General features: G+C 44.3%; 1 protein-coding gene and 1 pseudogene across 1 annotated transcript in view; both read right to left on the bottom strand.

Annotated features, from left to right (window-relative positions):
• The window catches only part of SNCAIP (synuclein alpha interacting protein), a 75,974-nt gene that overhangs the window by 14,619 nt on the left and 43,574 nt on the right, over positions 1–17,781 (bottom strand). The window contains 2 exon segments of the mRNA XM_069492154.1: positions 1,612–1,781; positions 5,626–5,751. Coding sequence (XP_069348255.1) covers positions 1,612–1,781; positions 5,626–5,751 — 296 coding nt within the window.
• Positions 304–1,060, bottom strand: LOC138398373 (proteasome subunit alpha type-3 pseudogene; annotated as a pseudogene).

Raw genomic sequence — 17,781 nt, 5'->3', positions numbered from 1 at the left:
GTACCATGACAATCTCCCAGAAATACTTCCCTGACATCCAGAAATGCACAGTGTAACAGTTTAATAATCTTATCAAGGAAAGAACTGACTTTAGTTAATCATAGAATGTTTTAAATAACTTCATGCTGACTGAACACTATTTTATGTTCTGAGGATTCATGAATCATCTGCTTAATTTTTTCTTTGTTTTTTTACAAGGCAAAAATTTAAGGAAAATTGGTCAGTGACTATGTCTAATCCACAGGGCTAGTTACATGGAATTGTGGTAGAAATTGAAAATAGAATAGCTACTGGAGTAAAGGGTTACGTATTATCATCATCTACTCATCTTCTTCCTTCAAAGAGTCCTTAGCGTATTTTTATTCTTCCCTTATATTTTTTGGAAAAGTTTCATGTCTTCCGTTAGTTAACTCACCAGCCCAGCTGAGTTCTAGTTCAAAAGCTTTACCCTTAACCTCATCGTGTGCTATGTACGTTATATTTGCCACTTCTTCAATAACATCACAGCAGGTCATTTCTTTCATCTGAAGCGTTTCTATTTCTGTCTTTGCAGCTTGCCTGGCTTTGCCAATGGTGCAGCCCCAGTCACTGTATGAAACACCTGATGGGTCAGCCCTGTGGAGCTGGGCATCGTCATTCACACTGCAAGACTCTAACGGGCAACTGCAGCCAAGAGGTCTAAAGCACTGTAGAATGTACATGCACGCATGTACGCGGCTACACCGTCTGCAAGACGTTTTAGTGGAATGTCACAGCCAAAGGTAGATCTAACGTTGAAAGCTTCTTCCCTTGCTATGTCTGCTAAAGAAAGTGCATTTGCCAATAAACCTGCTACCGCCATTCCAACATGCCGATCAACATTAAAAAGTCATTTGTTGGAATCCTCTTCATAAAGTTTGGAAAGGACTAATTTTTCTGCCCTAAAGACAACACCATCTTTACATCTTATTCCAGTAGCTGGACTATTATTTTCCACAGCCTTCATAGCATACTCAACTTGAAAAACTCTTCCTTCCAGAGAGAACGTAGAGGCTGACAGGTCATTCCCAGCATGACCAGGTCACTAAAACCAGTGCAACCTGTAGGGCTTCCAGGCCTAAAGCCATCTGCTTAATTTTTATAATAAATTTGCTAGTGATGGTCACCAGATTATTTATCCATAATTTCCCAAACACATTTTTCTTTTTGAGAAAACTAAGAAACTGGTCCATCTCTAGCCTTTCTCTCTCTCTCATGCTCTATGATTTCCTAGAATATTAGGGGCAGTGGTTTGGAGATGACGCCTGTGTGTGCTTTCAGCTCCCTGCCGTGTAATCGGGCCCTGGGAAGTGACACAGGGGAGACTCTCTTTCCCTGTGCCCCGTGGCCCACGTTCCCTGAGCAGGAGCTCTGCACTTTGTTGTTTGAGTATCATCTTGCCTCCGCAGAGATGGCACCTTCAGCATGAGCCCTGGCTGTGAGGACTTGGGCGGGAGGAAGAGAAGACGAGGAGAACGCCAGGAATTCCCTGTGCAACTGGAATGAAGGTGGCTTACCCCAGCACTTGGCTGAAACCAAAGCACAACACTGACAAGTCAGACTTTGTTCTCATGGGACCAACAGGCCACTTACTCCTTTAGCTGCTTGGTTAACTTCACCACCTGCGAGGCCAGCGACATGCAGGTCTCCACCACCACCAGGTACCTGGAGCACAGGGTGTGACCCTGCCGCTCGGCGCTCTGGGAGGGCTTTTCCCCGGCGTGGTTCTGCATGGTGACGTTTGCTCCATATTCAACTAAGGTCTGTCAGAAAACGCAGAGACGTGATTGTATCAGGACCTCCCTCTAAACACTATGTTTTAATGACTGTAACAGAACGTTGACTGGGACTTTTCTTGTTATTCCAAAACCAGTTATCAGAGCCCATGGTGTCGGGGGCTGGGCAGAGCAGCAGCACATACAAAAGAGCCACCAGTGACCCTCCGGAGGTGGTGGTATCAGACACCTCCCTTCAGAACCTGCAGAGACGTAGCGGAACCACGTCTGCCACTACCGATCCCCAGCCTGCCACTACCGATCCCCAGCCGAGGCCCACAGGAGGAGGGGCTGGCAAGGGGGGGGGTTCTGCTGTCTGTACCGTCCTTTTCTTTATCAGATATGCAGTGCAGACTTTGTGGGGGGGTGTTTTGTTCCTTTTGATGGTTGGGCTCCAAGGGAATCATTCACAAAGTCAGGGATGCCTGTAAGACAGGGAGAGTGGAATTTTACCTGTTCCTATTTGCTCGTGCGCTGGGCACTGCATTGGGAATGACGCTTGCTGATCTGTGGCCGAGCCCACCTGATCGGAGTGAACGGAACTGGAGAGCAATGACGTGGCAGAGAGCCAAGAGGCTGTGACGCAGCCCCCACCCCCGCTACGTGCCACGGCAAAGTATGTCCGTGGATCGAGCAGACTTTGTAGAAAGAAGCCTGGTGTGAGCTTGCTGGCAGCCCACTAACCAGGAGAGGGCTCTCCGGCAGCACCACGGGGGGGGGGGGGGGAGGAGGTGAAGCTGGGGCAGATCGCCCATGTCAGGTACCAGCGTGAGGCTCCAGAGAGCCCTCTGAACACCCTACCCTTGGCTCCCAGCAGACGGCACCTGGGGACTGCCACAGAGGGTAGCAGCAGCCACAGTCTGCCAAAGGAGCAGTGACAACTGTCAGAGAAGTGCCGTGCCTTTCCCAGTTAAGCAAAGAGGCATTTGACTTTCTCCCTTCATACCTCCTCTGTATCCCTGACACCACAGCCCAGAAGGAGGGGGCAACAGGAGCGAAAGTGTGTAAAAAACCGATCGTGCCTCACTGCCCACTCCAAGTCCCTTGAACCTGGAGTCTAATCTGGGTTGGGAAGAAGAATGTTTTGAATCAGAAATAACATTGAGATTTTAAACTGGTTTGGAGTAAATTTTAATTGTCATAAGCAAGCAGAAAGTTATAGAATCTGGCCAAGGTATCATCAGTAGAGGAGAGAGAGATTTGATAGAGCATTGTTGAATCAATAATTCAAAGAAAACCCAAACCACTTGTTTTGTGTTTATACTGCGATATCATTAGATTCCACAAAAAGTTGGTATGTCAGAATTAACCAACCGCCACAATCTGCTCTACTCTACTCTACCTACGGATTTATTTTGCTAGGGGGTAGCATTTTTCCCTACAAGCAATGTTTGTAGTAAATTCTTAGACTACTTAGACTCAGAGGTTGCCAAGAAGCTTCATTTCCCTTTTGTTTATGATCACTCCCCATGAAAGGTCACTTCACCATAAAGTCGCTGCCACCTACCTCACGGGAGTGTCGCAGAGACTGTGTCAGCACTGAGCTCTCGCGGTGCTCGAAGAGACGCAGTATAAACACAGGCTGCCATTACTCCCCCTCGACTCTGACCTCTGCAGTTTTCTTTCCATTGTTTTCCTTACTCAGCCCCCTCCTCATCTCATGGGGTCCCTTGCTCACTTCAGTCTCTTTTTATCTGTGTTTTTTAATCTTACACCCAGTGGACAGACCCTCTTTTGTGATTATCCAAGTTTTCACATGCGTGGCATCTAGTGCCAGAAGTTTCGTTTGTGTAAAGTGGAGTGATGAATGCCCTGGAAGGACAGACGGTCTTTCTTCACATAATAAAAAGAAAAATAACTAAAATCTCAAAGAGAATTAGTGATACCAGCTGGTTTTCTTTGCCTTTCAGTCATTTATTAGCTGATAAAAGGTTTATTTCAAGACTCTTAAATATTAGAGCGTTTTGTGAAATGGAAAAGTGTAGTTTTCAGTGTTTGTTCAGTTACGATTCCTCCACAAAAAAAAAAATAACGCTACTTCTTTAATCTTTCAGCAGACTCAGTGAAGAATTTAAATTTCTCTCCTTTATGTACTCTCTAATTTCCTATCATTCCTTTTAGAACTTGGTGCCTTAAATTGGAAGGTGCATGCTTTGCCAACAATAATAGGGCAACTTTCAGATACTTGGAATATTTCCTATCAAGTTAGCTCTCCAAAGAGTAGTTTCGTGTGAGAGAGATTTCTGCTGTGGCCTCTGCTTTTTGTTTTTATTAATCTCTTGCCTTTCATATGTACACTTTCCTCTTAGGTTCTCCTGGCCTTTCCTAAGTCCTCTCTGCCTGGCTGAGCAACGGGTTCTCCCTGTCCAGCTTTGTTTTAGATAGTCCACCTGGCCGCAGCAGGACTCAGCAAGTACCTGTCGTATAAACGAGCACACTGAGTTCGCCACGTAGGAAAACAGCACAGAGATATGGCTACAAAGAGTGCTGCTTTCTTGGACGTGGCAAATGTGTCACACGCTGTATGTTACATACACACTCATTTTGAACCGTATGAACTTGCTGAGGTAGAAGTATTTTCTCTGAACATGACCTTCAACCATATGTTGTCATTTCCCTTTCCTACATCTCACGCAGCTGTGGGAACAATCCATAGATGATGGGTCATTTTCAGTAAGAATGGATTTGTCTGATTCTGGTAGCTATGATTTATGTTTGGAAATAAAATTCCAGGCCAAGTCCAAGCTTCAACTTTATTTCTAATTCAAAGCCTCTCCTCTCCTCACACTGCCTCGCCCCTTCTCCCGGCTCCTTTCCTCCAGCGGGCCTCTCTCTTCTCCGGTGCTGAGCCCTTCACCGTTTTCTAGGTGAAAAGGTCTCTTTGCTTTTTATGTTCACACGCACCCCAAACTCTTCTGGAGACGCGCACCCCATTGGGCTCTCCCACCCCGTGCTGTTCAGATGGTGGCACTGCGTTTGGCTCTGTTCCGGGCAGCCCTGCATTTGGTGGAGGAGGAGACGCCGCCTCCTCTTCCCACAGGAGCCCCGCACTCTCTCCACCCCCTCTTGGAGTATCCCTGCTGCGGCTTGGGGCAGGGGCACAGCCTCTGTCCCCTCTCCTGTGGCTCTCCTCCCCGGCTTTTTGACATCATTGCACGCACTGGACACGACACTATCTGAAAGACAGGTTGGGCTACCCTGAGGCTGCTGGGTGGAGTGGTTGGACTACAAAGGCCCTGGCTGTGCTGCCCAAGCGCTGACAGGGTCAGCAGCTAAGCCTTGCCACCCTGGCCAGTTCTTGGCCTTTTTGAACACCTTTGAGAAACTCAATCCTACTACAGAAAAAGGGAGAAACCATAGTATTCTTTTCCTAGACTACCGCTCCCTACTAGAAAAACTCTTCTAATCCATTCATGAAAAATCTGTCCTTTTTTTCATATTCCTGGGAAGGAGAGATTGCCAGTGAGGGCGTGAACCGTCTGCCACCTGACAGGCTGAGAGACGTCCGTGTGGTTGTGGCTTCCCTGGTGTCTTGAGAACATGGGGGCATTTAATGTCTATTGTCTTCAGCATTGGGACTTCAGAGTAGTGTTTAGGGAGCAGGAAAAGTCCCTAACACTCTGCGACCCTCAAGGAGAAACTCTTAGGGCTACACATACCTACATTTGTGTGGCTTTCGAGAAATACAAATAAATCAATATAATTCCTTATTGTCTACTATAATATAAAAGGCGACTTAATACAGACATTCTCCCAGTGAACAAAAGTTCAACTCTTTTTTTTATTACTTGATACATGCAATTCTCTCTGCAAAGCAGCAGGGCCCGTGTACCTGTATGCACCCGAGGTAGCCATGCTGAGAGGCTACGTGAACCGCGCTGTTGCCGTCCTGGTCCACTTCGTCCAACGAGATGCCCTGTTCCTGCATAAACTGAAGAAGCCACAGAAGAATCTTTTCCTATAAACACAAACACAGTTGGAATTAACAGAATATCATGAGAGAAGTCAAATATAAAGACAGAGGAAAACAAAACTCTAACTTGTGAAGCTTAAAGCTTAAAGCTTCTCATAGCAAGAGAAAATTCCCAATCAGTATGAACTGAAAATCCACGACTCTTTGACTGAAATAAAAGGAGGAGTGAATTTTAAGAGCAGAAAGTTGCCTTGGAAGTGCTCTTGTTTTACTTATTCTATAGATGGGAAAATAAATTCACAGAAGGTTTGAATGCCTCCTCAAAGACACAGAGCTAGACAGATCCAAAGTTGGAATGGGAATCCCGGTCTTTTGATTCCAAGGCTCCCAAAGCAATGTTTTTGCTACTGTGTTATACTGCCTGTAGGCTTCAAGAATATTACCATAAAACTTAGACTATTGAGATAACTGGCCTCTACTTTTAAGTTCATAATTAAACATAAGGGATGCCTTCCCAATCCCATGGCTCCTGCAATCTGCAGGCTTACAAAAAGAGGCGATGCCTTACGTTGCTAAGTATAAGATAATTTCTCTGGAATAATACCAGGACCCTCTTGATTTTTCTGACCAAATGTTGGTGGCATTTTAAAGGTAAAGCTTTACCTTCCTTCATGTTAAAGGGAGGAAACCAAAAGCACTGAACACAAACTTTTCAAAAGCAAAGTCATATGTTTTGTCATAATCCGTTTGCGTTTTACCCACTGAGTGTTTGTGGTATTTTCATGTTATGCTTGGCCTTTGGAGAAGCAGGGGGATGGGATTTCACTATTTTAAAATAGAAGAATTAAACATAAAGTTAAAAAAATATGAGGGTGGTAAAAACAACAGCATGAAGTTTAGTGGGTGGAATTTGACATTTAAAAAGATGATCATGTGTTTGAAATAGCCTTGAACTTCTTTCTTCTTAGCCTTTTAAAGGATTTTTTTTTTCCAGTTATTTGCTCGAACTGGTCATGAACTTTTATACTTTTCTGGATTAAATTTGCCTTCATCTTCCGAACATGCCAACTAATCTGCTAAAGGAATGTTGGATAAAAACAGCCAACTCTTTAATGTTTCACCTCTGATGCTGGGGAACAGGGCGCTGTTTATAAAGGTATCTGAGACAGCAGGGACAGACTGAACATTCGCACCATACTTTTCCCAAATGAGCAAGCAAGGAGTAAGACCCCTAAAGAGCAGGAAGAGAAAAATGTAATCAATGCCTACAACCTACCAAGAATGCACCCGGGAAAGCAGGGCCAGTGTTAGCTGCAAAAGCAGACAGACTGTAAAAAATGAAACTCTCCAGGGTCCCGAGAGAGTGAGGTGGAACAGGGCCTGGAGGCTGGGGCTGGGAGTCACAAGTTAGGTACGGATAAGCTGAGGTGCTCAACCTTCTTCACGGGCAAACCTGGAGAAAGTTGATGCTGATATTTGGATCAGAGCAGGTGATACTTTCACATGCTTGAGGTAAAACCACTTCCTTTGTTTTTCCTAATTAGGTAGGAAAATATTGGATTACTTTTATTTGGAGATAGATGATTGTACCACGTGATTATTTATTTATTTATTTTTTTGGTAGAGACGAGGTCTTACTATGTTGCCCAGGCTGGTCTTGAACTCCTGGGCTCAAGCAATCCTTCTACTTTGGCTTTCTAAAGTTCTGAGATTACAGGCATGAGCCACCACATCCAGCCTCCATGATCCTAACTCTTTAAAAATCTGGATGAGTGAGAGTATCTCAGGATAAAAGATATAACCAACCAGTTTGAGGTTAATGCCTAAGACACATGGAAACTGGACTGGGGCAGGTTGCTGTACTTCTACCAGTGAAAAAGCTGGCCCTACCATATGGGGAACAAATCCTCTTCTATGGGTCATTCCCAAACTTATAGTGACTTGGTTTGCTCCATTATATTAAATCATGGCCTCTTAAAACTGCAGAGGGGAGAGATTTTAGGGAATCATCCAATGTAAACAGCCTTATTTTATAAATCAGAAAACTGAGGGAGAGGACAATGATATGCAATAAATGCCACTTAATGCCATCGATAGGTTCTTGGAAACTGTGACTTTAAGCGAAATGACATACAACAAGACCAATTTTACCAAAGGTTCATTGATATAAACAAGAGTTAAGTTCTAATGGCATATTTCTGGTCATAAAAACATCACTAAATATCTAAATAAAGATCAAACACTTTTCATATTAAACACTGAAATAAATGTCAGCTACATATACATTTAAGAAAGATTAATAAAAATAAGTAAGATAATTATTTACCTAATTATTCCAGTTTAGGGTAGTGGTGGTCAGAATCCATCCCAGCAGCTCAGGGCACAATGGCAGAAGCCACCGTGGACAGGAGGCCACCCCGTCACGGGTGCACTCACAGGCACACCCCACTCACTCACACTGGGGCCACTTAGACGTGCCTGTTCACCTAGCATGTACATCTTCGGGATGTGGGAGGAAACTGGAGCACCCAGAGAAAACCCACGCAGACATGGGGAGAATGTGCCAACTCCACACAGACAGATTCCAGCCATGAATCATATTGTTTTTCCTTTCTCATCAACGTTATAACAAAATGATATTGAACAAAATGACATCACTCAAGGACCTGCTGTATTCTCTGATATTCTAGAGGCTTCCTTCTTTAGCAAGGAAAGCTCAGAGGAGTTTAAGATATTTCAAAATGGTTTATAGGTACATTCTTGTTAGGTGTATTTCCATATATTTCAGACCAAATTAAATATTATGGTGGGAATATCTATTCCACATGCACAAAAAATGCACTTTACTAAGATCACAGTGCTTTGATTTTAGTAATGGGGTTATAGGCCATGGAGCACAAGACTAGGAATTTTCCCATTGTAGAAATCTGGGGGAGAATCTAGGGCCTCGGACTTTGCAGAGGCTTGATAATATGGGAAAACAAATCCCACAAGGCCTGTGTGAGGCAAGAGTTGCCTTGGCTCCTAACGGCTCTCCCAGTCAGGTTCAATCTGTGTTATTACAATAACCTACTTACTTTCTTTTCTTATAATGGCATGGATAGCTCTTCTTCCTTGCAATTAAAGATTCTACCCAACTCAATATGCAAGACTTACATAAAGGAAGAGTCATTATTTGATTGTTCAGAACAAGATGGGTTTTGCCCAGCACCTCAAATCCAGTTTTGTATTCTCTGCAGGACAATTTAAGAGTAAGAATTTAAAATAAGATGATATGAAATTGGCTTTTCCCATGAAACATGACACGGAAACATAAATCTCCCGTCATACGGTGCAGAGAAGTACCACCAATGGTGACCGGCTGGCTGTGCACCTGGTCTTCTAGCCACCAACACTTAGGATTTCTGAGATGAGTATGGAGATGTCTAAAACCTCTGGTTTTGGTAAAAGCCTATTTAACATGCACTTTGAGAAATTCTGCTGTGATTTTAGAGAACATGCCTGTGGAGACACACAGTCCTGTAATTCAAACAGTAATATATTTGACAAATACCTCATAAGGAGGACAAAACAAATATGGCCATTTTCTCCCACTAAGAAGGCTCTTACTAATGCAATGCATATTGGATACCTATGCAGTGGTGTGCACCTCCCCTCAGCCCTTTAGTGAGTGCTTTCCCTCTCCCGCTCTCTCTCTCCCTCTCTCTGTATCTGCAAGAAGATGTTAAAGGAAGAACGTAACTTCAGATTTTCATTTCCCCATAAGCACTGCTTTCGGAGAGCATCGAATGCAGTCACAACTGTGCGCAGCCCTCTGTACTACCTGTGTCACAGCGCGCCTCTCCATGTCATCCATCCACCCACATCCATCTAACCACTCAACTTCCATCTACTGACTGAAATGTCCCTCATGTACCAGTTTCCTCTTCTAGGGATTTTCTGCTGTTTCTGTAACCTGTTTTAATGTTGTATTTTATGTGTTCCTAAGGGCAACCAAAGTTGTTTAAAGAGGCAATTAATTGATCTAACCTATGAGATTGGCTAGACAAAGACTAATAAAAATGTAATTGAAAAGTATGTCACAGGTTTATTGCTGGTATCAATAAAATGTCTACAGTGTGTGGTATAACCGTAAGTTCTAACGCAGTCAGCTTTTTCTGTGATCATAGATGATCAAATATAACATGCCATCAATTACAAGACTCATTCCAGTTTTTGAGATGTTAAAATGTCAAAAAAATGGCCAACAATAATTTCATTGTGTCATTTATTATAAGACACATGTAGAATCCAGAGATGGTAAAATGTTTTAAACAATTACGTCTAGGAATTGATTAAATAGGTTATGACCTAAACAATTCTTCAGCAAATTTCTGTTATATTTTACTTATGGTAAAACAAGTAAGTTGAATAATACTGATAGCAATAAAAACAATAAATTGGAAGAGATCCAATAGTCATAATATCCAACATTTATCTAGTGACTGCCAAGCGCTGGGCAATGTGGCTTTTCTCAGTCCTCAGAATAACCCTGTGGGGAAGGTTCCATTATCCCCATTTTACAGATAGAGAAACTGAGGTCCAGGGAGACCTTTTCTTTTCTGTTTCTTTTTTAAAACACAAGTATCCAAGGCCATTGAGCTAGTAAATGGTAGGGTTAGGATTAAAACCAAGACAGCTTGACTTAGGAACTGATATTCTTCATAACTCTGTTTTCTCTCTTCTGAGCACGAATGTCCACAACTGCTCATTCTCCCACGACTGCTGACTCTGTAAACGACATGCTCCCTTTGTGCTGTCAAAGAAGTCACGATTAACTGCCTGTCCATCTGTGGGTTTGTGGAGCTGTGTCAGTTATGCTTTTCCAAGATCAGTACTTGGAGAACAGATGCATGCTCATACCAATCCAAGGTTTTTCTGTTTTGCTTTCATCCGCAATCAGCACTTTCAGCACTGTTCCCTTATTTCTGTCCCATCACTGTGAAACAATAAAGTCAAGGGAATATTTCTCCTTTTTCAAGTAAATTGTGGAAAAGCAACAACAGCAGCACAGCCTGTGGAAGCCCCCCCTCGCCAGCGTGCCTGTCACTGCTCATGACCATTCTTAGGAATTGCTGACGAGCCTTTTCATTCTTCAAAGAGTGTTCTTTAAAAAAATCCATATCAGGGTAAACATTTAAAATGTAGAATAAACACGGTGTAGGCAAAGGTGCTCTTAGTAAATGCTCAATGCTATGATGCAGGTTGTTTTTGTAAAAGAATCTCTTGACCAAAGTCATGTGAATGATTCAGAAACAAAAGTAGTCATAGATCTGATGTTTGATGTTGCAAGTAACACGGAGCCCACTGGACCAATGACCAGTGAACAACAGCCTGAAGCCGCTGAGCAGCTCAGGGCAGGGATTTGCTGTGAGAGCCTGGGAGAGACAAGCTGAGCCATCACGCTTGAACAGAACAGCCCAGGTTACACAAGCGGTAGCTTTGAATTGAGATAATTCTGTCCCAATTGTTTTGCCAGCAATGCCTTTCTCAAGGGACAGCAGAGCAGGCCTATCCAAGGACACCCCCGCGTGTTCCTGGGGTCTCTCTGAGGCTTCCACTGGCACACTGCCCGTGGCTCGTCCTGCTAGGTACAATCAGGCAATGAAATAATTGCCCCCGCTGAGACTTCATGTGTCAAGATGAGGAAAATCGATTCTTATCACCTAAAGATCTATCACTCCAGGAGACCACTAAAAACTGCTGGCTACCCCATGGTACTGGAGTCTTTAAAGGTAATTTTTACAAGAAAAAGAACACAAATTGGGAGTCAAATAGAACCCACTCTTTAGGAATCTATATGAAGGGCAGAGGGCAACTAAAATAAACCAAGAGAGGAATTTTCCTCTGTACTGTGATTTCCAGAGTTATTTACTGAAGAAACAAAGCCAGAACATACTCAAGTGCCTGCTTGATGTAGAAAAACTTGCATGTGCTGAATCCATTAAAAAACTGTTCAATAACAGTCTTCCTTGTGAAAATATTAGCCTTGTCATGGTTCCAAGTTCAGCATCTCTGCAGGTTATCTGTTGCATAAGTGGCTGTGTACTGTGGCGGATCAGAATTCACAGTTCTAATGGGCTTCTACATTTTCCACTTGGGCAGGATGCTCTCCTTAGGGTGCTGCTGGAGTGCCCCCCTCAAAGCTGTATTTTAGGTCATAAAAAATGCTTATCAGCTTGAAATAATAGCTTGAAGATTGATACTAGCAGGAAGCAAATGTTTGACACAGCTTTTCAAATAGGTCACAAATTTCCATATTTTCCTCTAGTCCAGCCAAGAAAATCACACCCTCACCCAACCAGTCCCAGAAAGGGCACTTTCTTTTTGTTCTGTCCAATAGTTTCAAAATTATGAGAAACCTGCTGTGAGAGCTGAATAAAGAAACTGGCATAAATAAGCAACATTTCCCAAGACAAAGAGTGCCGAATGCCCAATTGTTTACTTGAGGTCTCAGAACAGCCATGCAATCCTTTCCTCCCTTTCTTTGGCAAGCTCTACCAAAAGTACAGGCAGCCTTTGCACCAATATCTAAAATTCGTTAGGCTTTATATAAGCAAATGAAATCAAGGACATGAAACAATTATTTACGCAATTTAATAAAATTCTGTTTTATACGGAAGATGATATATGAAGATTAGAAGCGATCAAATTCTTCTGGTCATTTGAAAATTCTGTTTTCCCTTTTGCCAATACAGATGCTCCTCAACTTACAAAGAGACCTGATAATCCCAATGTAAGTGGAAACTATTGCTACATCAAAAATGCAGTCCCTACACTGTAGAGTACTGGTTGTCCACCCTCATGAGCACATGGCTGACCAGGAGCTGTGGTTTGCCGTTACTGCCTGGCATTGTGACAGAGTATCATACAGCGTATTGCTAGCCCAGGAAATGATCAAAGTTCAACATCTAAGGTATAGTTTCTACTGAATGTCTTTTTCTTTCACACCATCATAAAGTCAAAAAATCATAAGTCGAACCATGGTAAGTAGGGGACCATCTATATAAGCAAAGAATGGCATTCTTATGGACTGCTGCCTATGAACTAGGACTGTTAGTTTTTAGGACACTATGGATGGGGACTAGTAAGTACAATGCACAAAGAAAACAGAGTAATTATAATATTTCGAAGACAGCAGCTTTTACAAATTTTAAATGTTCTGTCTGCTCCTTTCTTCATTTCACATACTTAGTACAGTTGTTCATTCCTTCAGTGAGTTGTGTAAGGTACTACAAATACCACAATGTATTCTTAGATAAAACTGAAAAAAAGTCCTCAGTTAAATCAATGCCACTGTAAATAACCTGTACAAATTACCTATACAGATGGAGACAAAACAGAATCTGGCCCTGAAGTCAGAGGAGCTGAATTGAATTTTCATCTTTGCTCTTACTGGCCAGTAGATCATGGGCAAGTCATTTAACTTTCTATCTTCAGTCTCCTCATCTATAAAATAGAGATAAAAACAAGATCTCATAAAGTTTTTTTTTTTTTTTTGAGACAGAGACTTGCTCTGTTGCCCTAGGTAGAGTGCAGTGGTGTCATCATAGCTCACTGCAACCTCAAACTCCTGGGCTCAAGTGATTCTCCTGCCTCAGCCTCCCGAGTAGCTGGAACTACAGGTGCACGCTAGATGCCCAGCTAATTTTTCTATTTTTAGTATTGATGGGGTCTCACTCTTGCTCAGGCTGGCCTCAAACTCCTGAACTCAAGCAATCCTCCTGCCTCAGCCTCCCAGAGTGCTACGAGTATAGGCGTGAGGCACCACGCCCAAGCTCATAGGGTTGTTTTGAGGAATAAATCAGATAATTTACAAAAAAATCTAATGGCATGGTGGCTGGCACACATAGGCAACATGTTATATGTATACATAATATATACACTAACTGAAGTTACCAGGGCTAACATGACTCCCCCAAATTGTGGTATAACAGAGGTAAAGGCCTGAAAAAAGGGAAAATGTATTATAAATTGTCTCTTTACCCCCTATCCCCTACTCTTTTTGGAAATTAAAACCTGCATTCCTGCCCGAGGCCAGTAATCGGAGAGGCAGAGAAGTGTTTTCAGTTCTTTGTTTTCTAGTATCTTAGACCACAGGAGATGGCTCAACAGAATCATCCAGGCAGAGGTCATGGATCGTCTTCACTGGAGATAAGGTTGATCAGGACCACCAACCACAGTTAAACAGAAGTAGCCTGAAGCTGAAAACCCTCTTGAAAAGCTCTGTATTTCTGCTTAAAGTGTGTGTGTGTGTGGGGGGGGGGGGGGGGCGGTGATGCTTCTTTAAGGCAAGAGTCTGCCTCCTCATTTGCTGGCAAATTTTTATTAATAATAAACTTCTCTTTCCTTTTTCTCAAACCACTTGTCCTCATTCTTTGTTCAGCCTCGGAGACAAGTACCAAACTTTTGGTAACAGAATGCGGTGTCCCCAGGTAGGCCTATTTGCGCCTCAGTGGAATGACACCCTGTGACTGCTGCCGTAGCTGGAAGAGGTGGGGAGCAGCCCTGGGTCAAGCCCAGGTCTTCTCCAGTAGGAGCACCGGCTTTTCGGGGTGAGAGAGGGAGGGACCAACCACCCCAGCAGCTGCTGGAGCCTGTTTAGCTCCAGGGAACTCCCGTCTCTCCCTCCCCAAATTAGGTGCAACTCCTCACAACCTGAACCCTTTTGGTAAGTTCCATGGGGTGCACGCTGAGACCCATTTGGGGAGGTTGTGAACCTTCCGGCCCCGTGGTAGGGCATTTGTAGGCACCACGGGGGTGGAAGTCATAGTTGAGTAGAACTAGGGAACCTGGGGAATTCATCCCTTTTGGATTAGCAGAAGTCAGTTCTCATATTAGGAGCATTTGGTTCTCGTTTGTACGGTTCCCATTTGTTTGGTAAGGCCTTGACATTTGAGATCGTTTGCATTGGGAATTCCCTATATCGTCTACTTGTCAACTTGTGTTTGTTGTTGTTGTGAATTTTGTTTCAACATGAGAGGTTCTATTTTTAATCCATCTGAAACCCCCCTTGGGGAGAATCTTGGCTGAATGGTCAACTTATAGCCATAAGTCTATGCGTAAAAGGAGAATGATGTTACTGTAATACTGCTTGGCCAATGTGCATGGAGGAGTATGAGAAAGGGCCGTGGAATGGAACCTTAAATTTTTACACTATCTTACAACTGGAATTATTTTGTCAAAGGTCAGGTAAATGGGACAAGATACCATATGTACAATCTTTCATGCAATTGAATAATATAGAGGCTGAAAGGCCTGGGACAACATTAATGGTAAGGACAGTCAGATCCCGCTGATAAACTGGGAAGGAATTAACCAGGTTGGATTTCATGAGCCCGTTCAATCCAAACCTCACAGAACCCACTCCCTGGCCACCAGCTCCACACCTGGCGGCGAAGGTGCGCTTGGCCGTGCTTGAGCTTGTGCTGCTGGGGCCCCACTGCCCTGTCTGCCACGGCCTCCCACCCCCGCTGGAGCCCCATGACTGGCCAGGGAAGTTGACCCATGCAGAGTTAGGCCTGGGGCAACTGCCACCATCTGCCACCACTGCTGCCACTATCTTGGCACTGTGCTAGGGGCTGGGGTGGGTGTGACAGGAACTAACTCTTCAGTTCCACATCCACTGGGCTATGACTCAGGCATGGGAATGGTCTCTCCTTTCAAGACCTGGCAGGGAACTCAATTTGGCCAGAGGGTACCTGTAGCTGGGGCAGGGCAATTTCCACTACGGCAATACCAGACTAGGGGCTTCACAAAAAGCAAATGAAGATCTCTCTGAATTTTGGTGAATGCATCTATCAGGCATACTGGAAATACACAGATGTGGATTCAGAGGCCCCTGGAATATATGTGTGGTTAATATGAATTTTATAGGGCAGAGTGCTCCAGATATACGGAGGAAACTACAGCGTGTGGAAGGGGCAATTAGCATGAATCCCTTGTAGATTGTTGGTATCACCTTTAAAGTATATAACACTAGAGAAGAACAGACAGTCCAGGACTCAGATGATGGAGAAGGGGGCCCAGGGCTCTATGCCTCACTAGTGGCTCCAATCCAAATATCCCCACCAGCGCCCTGGGTCCGACTGATAGTGGGGACTCGATCAGTGGACTTTTTAATTGACACAGGAATGCCACCGCTGCCAAGCTGAGTGGGCAGAAGTGGTCCAGAGCCCCCCGTGGCTGCCACCTCGACCCCCTGGCACCAGCCACCATGCACGGCGCTCCGTGAGCCAGGCAGGGCACGGGGCAAGGCAGCTGCGAGGCAGCTCGAGGTGAAGTGGTGGCTGAGGAACCCATCACAGTGGGCCCAGGAGCCAGGCCCAGGGGAGCCACTACCAGAGTTGGCGCTGCTCCGTCATAGACTCTGGCAACCCTGATACTCTCGCTGGCTATGCTGGAGCTGGGCAAGCAGCAGGAGCACTGGGAGCTATTCCGAGGGTGCCGCCAAGCTCCTGCTGGCTTTGAACACCAGGGCCTGGTGAAGCACACAGGAGGCTGCCACTGTGGAGCAGTTCATTTTGAAGTTTGGGCCTCAGCAGACTTGCCCATCATTGGTTGCAAGAATAAGCAAGTTCTGTTCCTCCTGAAGTCTACCAAAAAGTAAGGTCATATGGGCTAATGGGACCCCAGGACATGCAGAAAGAATTTAAATTCTCCATACCAATGAGTATAGATTCATGCAAGATCCACATCCCTTTAATGATATTGTACAAGTGACTAGGAAGGGTACTCAGTCGCATTTGAATGGCACGATCCTGAGACTAGGATGACCTTACAGCATTGCTGGACCATGTTGCCTCAGGGGTTTAAAAACTCTCCTACCCTGTTTAGTGAGAGCTTAGACAGGGACTTGCAGAACCTGCAATTGGACCAAGGGATTCTGTTATAGAGTATCACCCAAAAATGCGCAGATTTCAAACAGCATGTTACTTATTTGGGATTCCAAATTAGCAAGGGAACCAGCGGACAACTGCACTAGTTCTTAGGAATGGCAGGGTTACTGATGCTGGGAGACATCCCACTGTCAGTGGCAGATCAGCCGATGCCAGAACCAGACTGGGATCTCTTCTAGTTATCCAGAGGAAAAAAGGTAACTTTTATGGTTGTGCATGCTCATGGTGTCATTTGGAAGGAAAGGGGGCTCCTGATGGCAGGAAATAAGGATATTAAGTATGCTCCTGAAATAATGGCCCTGATACAGGCTGTGGCTGAGCCCAAGCAGATGGCCATCATGCACTGTCCTGGCTAAAAAAGGAGGCCGCTAAAGGTGATCTGTTCCTTGGGACCTTGATACGCTGGTTAGATTTAGATCAATATAAACCTCACTACACTAATGAGGATGAAAAAAGAGCTAAAGACCAGGGCATTGACACTTGGGATTACACAGCTAAGTGGAGACAGAATTCTCATAGATTCATTCTTCTACCTGAAGCCTTGGTTCGGCCCCTTATGAGGCACCTACATGAATGCACACACTATGGGCATGATGCCTTAATGGATTTGGTGGGATATCATTTAAGAGGACCCCACTTGACAAATAACTCAGAGCTGCCCTTTATGTGCTTGAAACAATCCAAAGGCAGAAAAGCCACCTGCTGCAGAGGGAACCCAACATATGGGAACCCACCCTTTCGATGACTGACAAATCGATTTCACTCATATGGAAACTTCAAATACTTGCCTGTATTAGTAGATACCTTTTCTGGATGGGCAGAGGCTTATCCTACCCAAATGCAGAGAGCATCTGAAGTTACCAGAATCCTGAAGAAACTCATTCTGAGGTATAGGCTCCCTTCCTCCATACAGAGTGCTAATGGACCCTTCTTTACATTGGTGGTAACTCAGCACGTAAGCAAAGCCCTACATCTAGAATGGAAATTGCACGCATCCTGGAGACCTCAATCTACCAGAAAAATGGAGAAAATGAATTATACTTTAAAGAAAACCATAGCAACACTGATGCAGGAAACCCAGCTAAAGTGGGATAGAGTGTTGCCACTTGCCCTCCTCCGGATAAGGGCAGCCCCTAGA

The sequence above is a fragment of the Eulemur rufifrons genome, chromosome 17, assembly GCF_041146395.1.
Source record: "Eulemur rufifrons isolate Redbay chromosome 17, OSU_ERuf_1, whole genome shotgun sequence".
Classification (NCBI taxonomy): Eukaryota; Metazoa; Chordata; class Mammalia; order Primates; family Lemuridae; genus Eulemur; species Eulemur rufifrons.
Note: the sequence above shows the minus strand (reverse complement) of the source record. Positions and strands in the feature narration are given on the sequence as shown.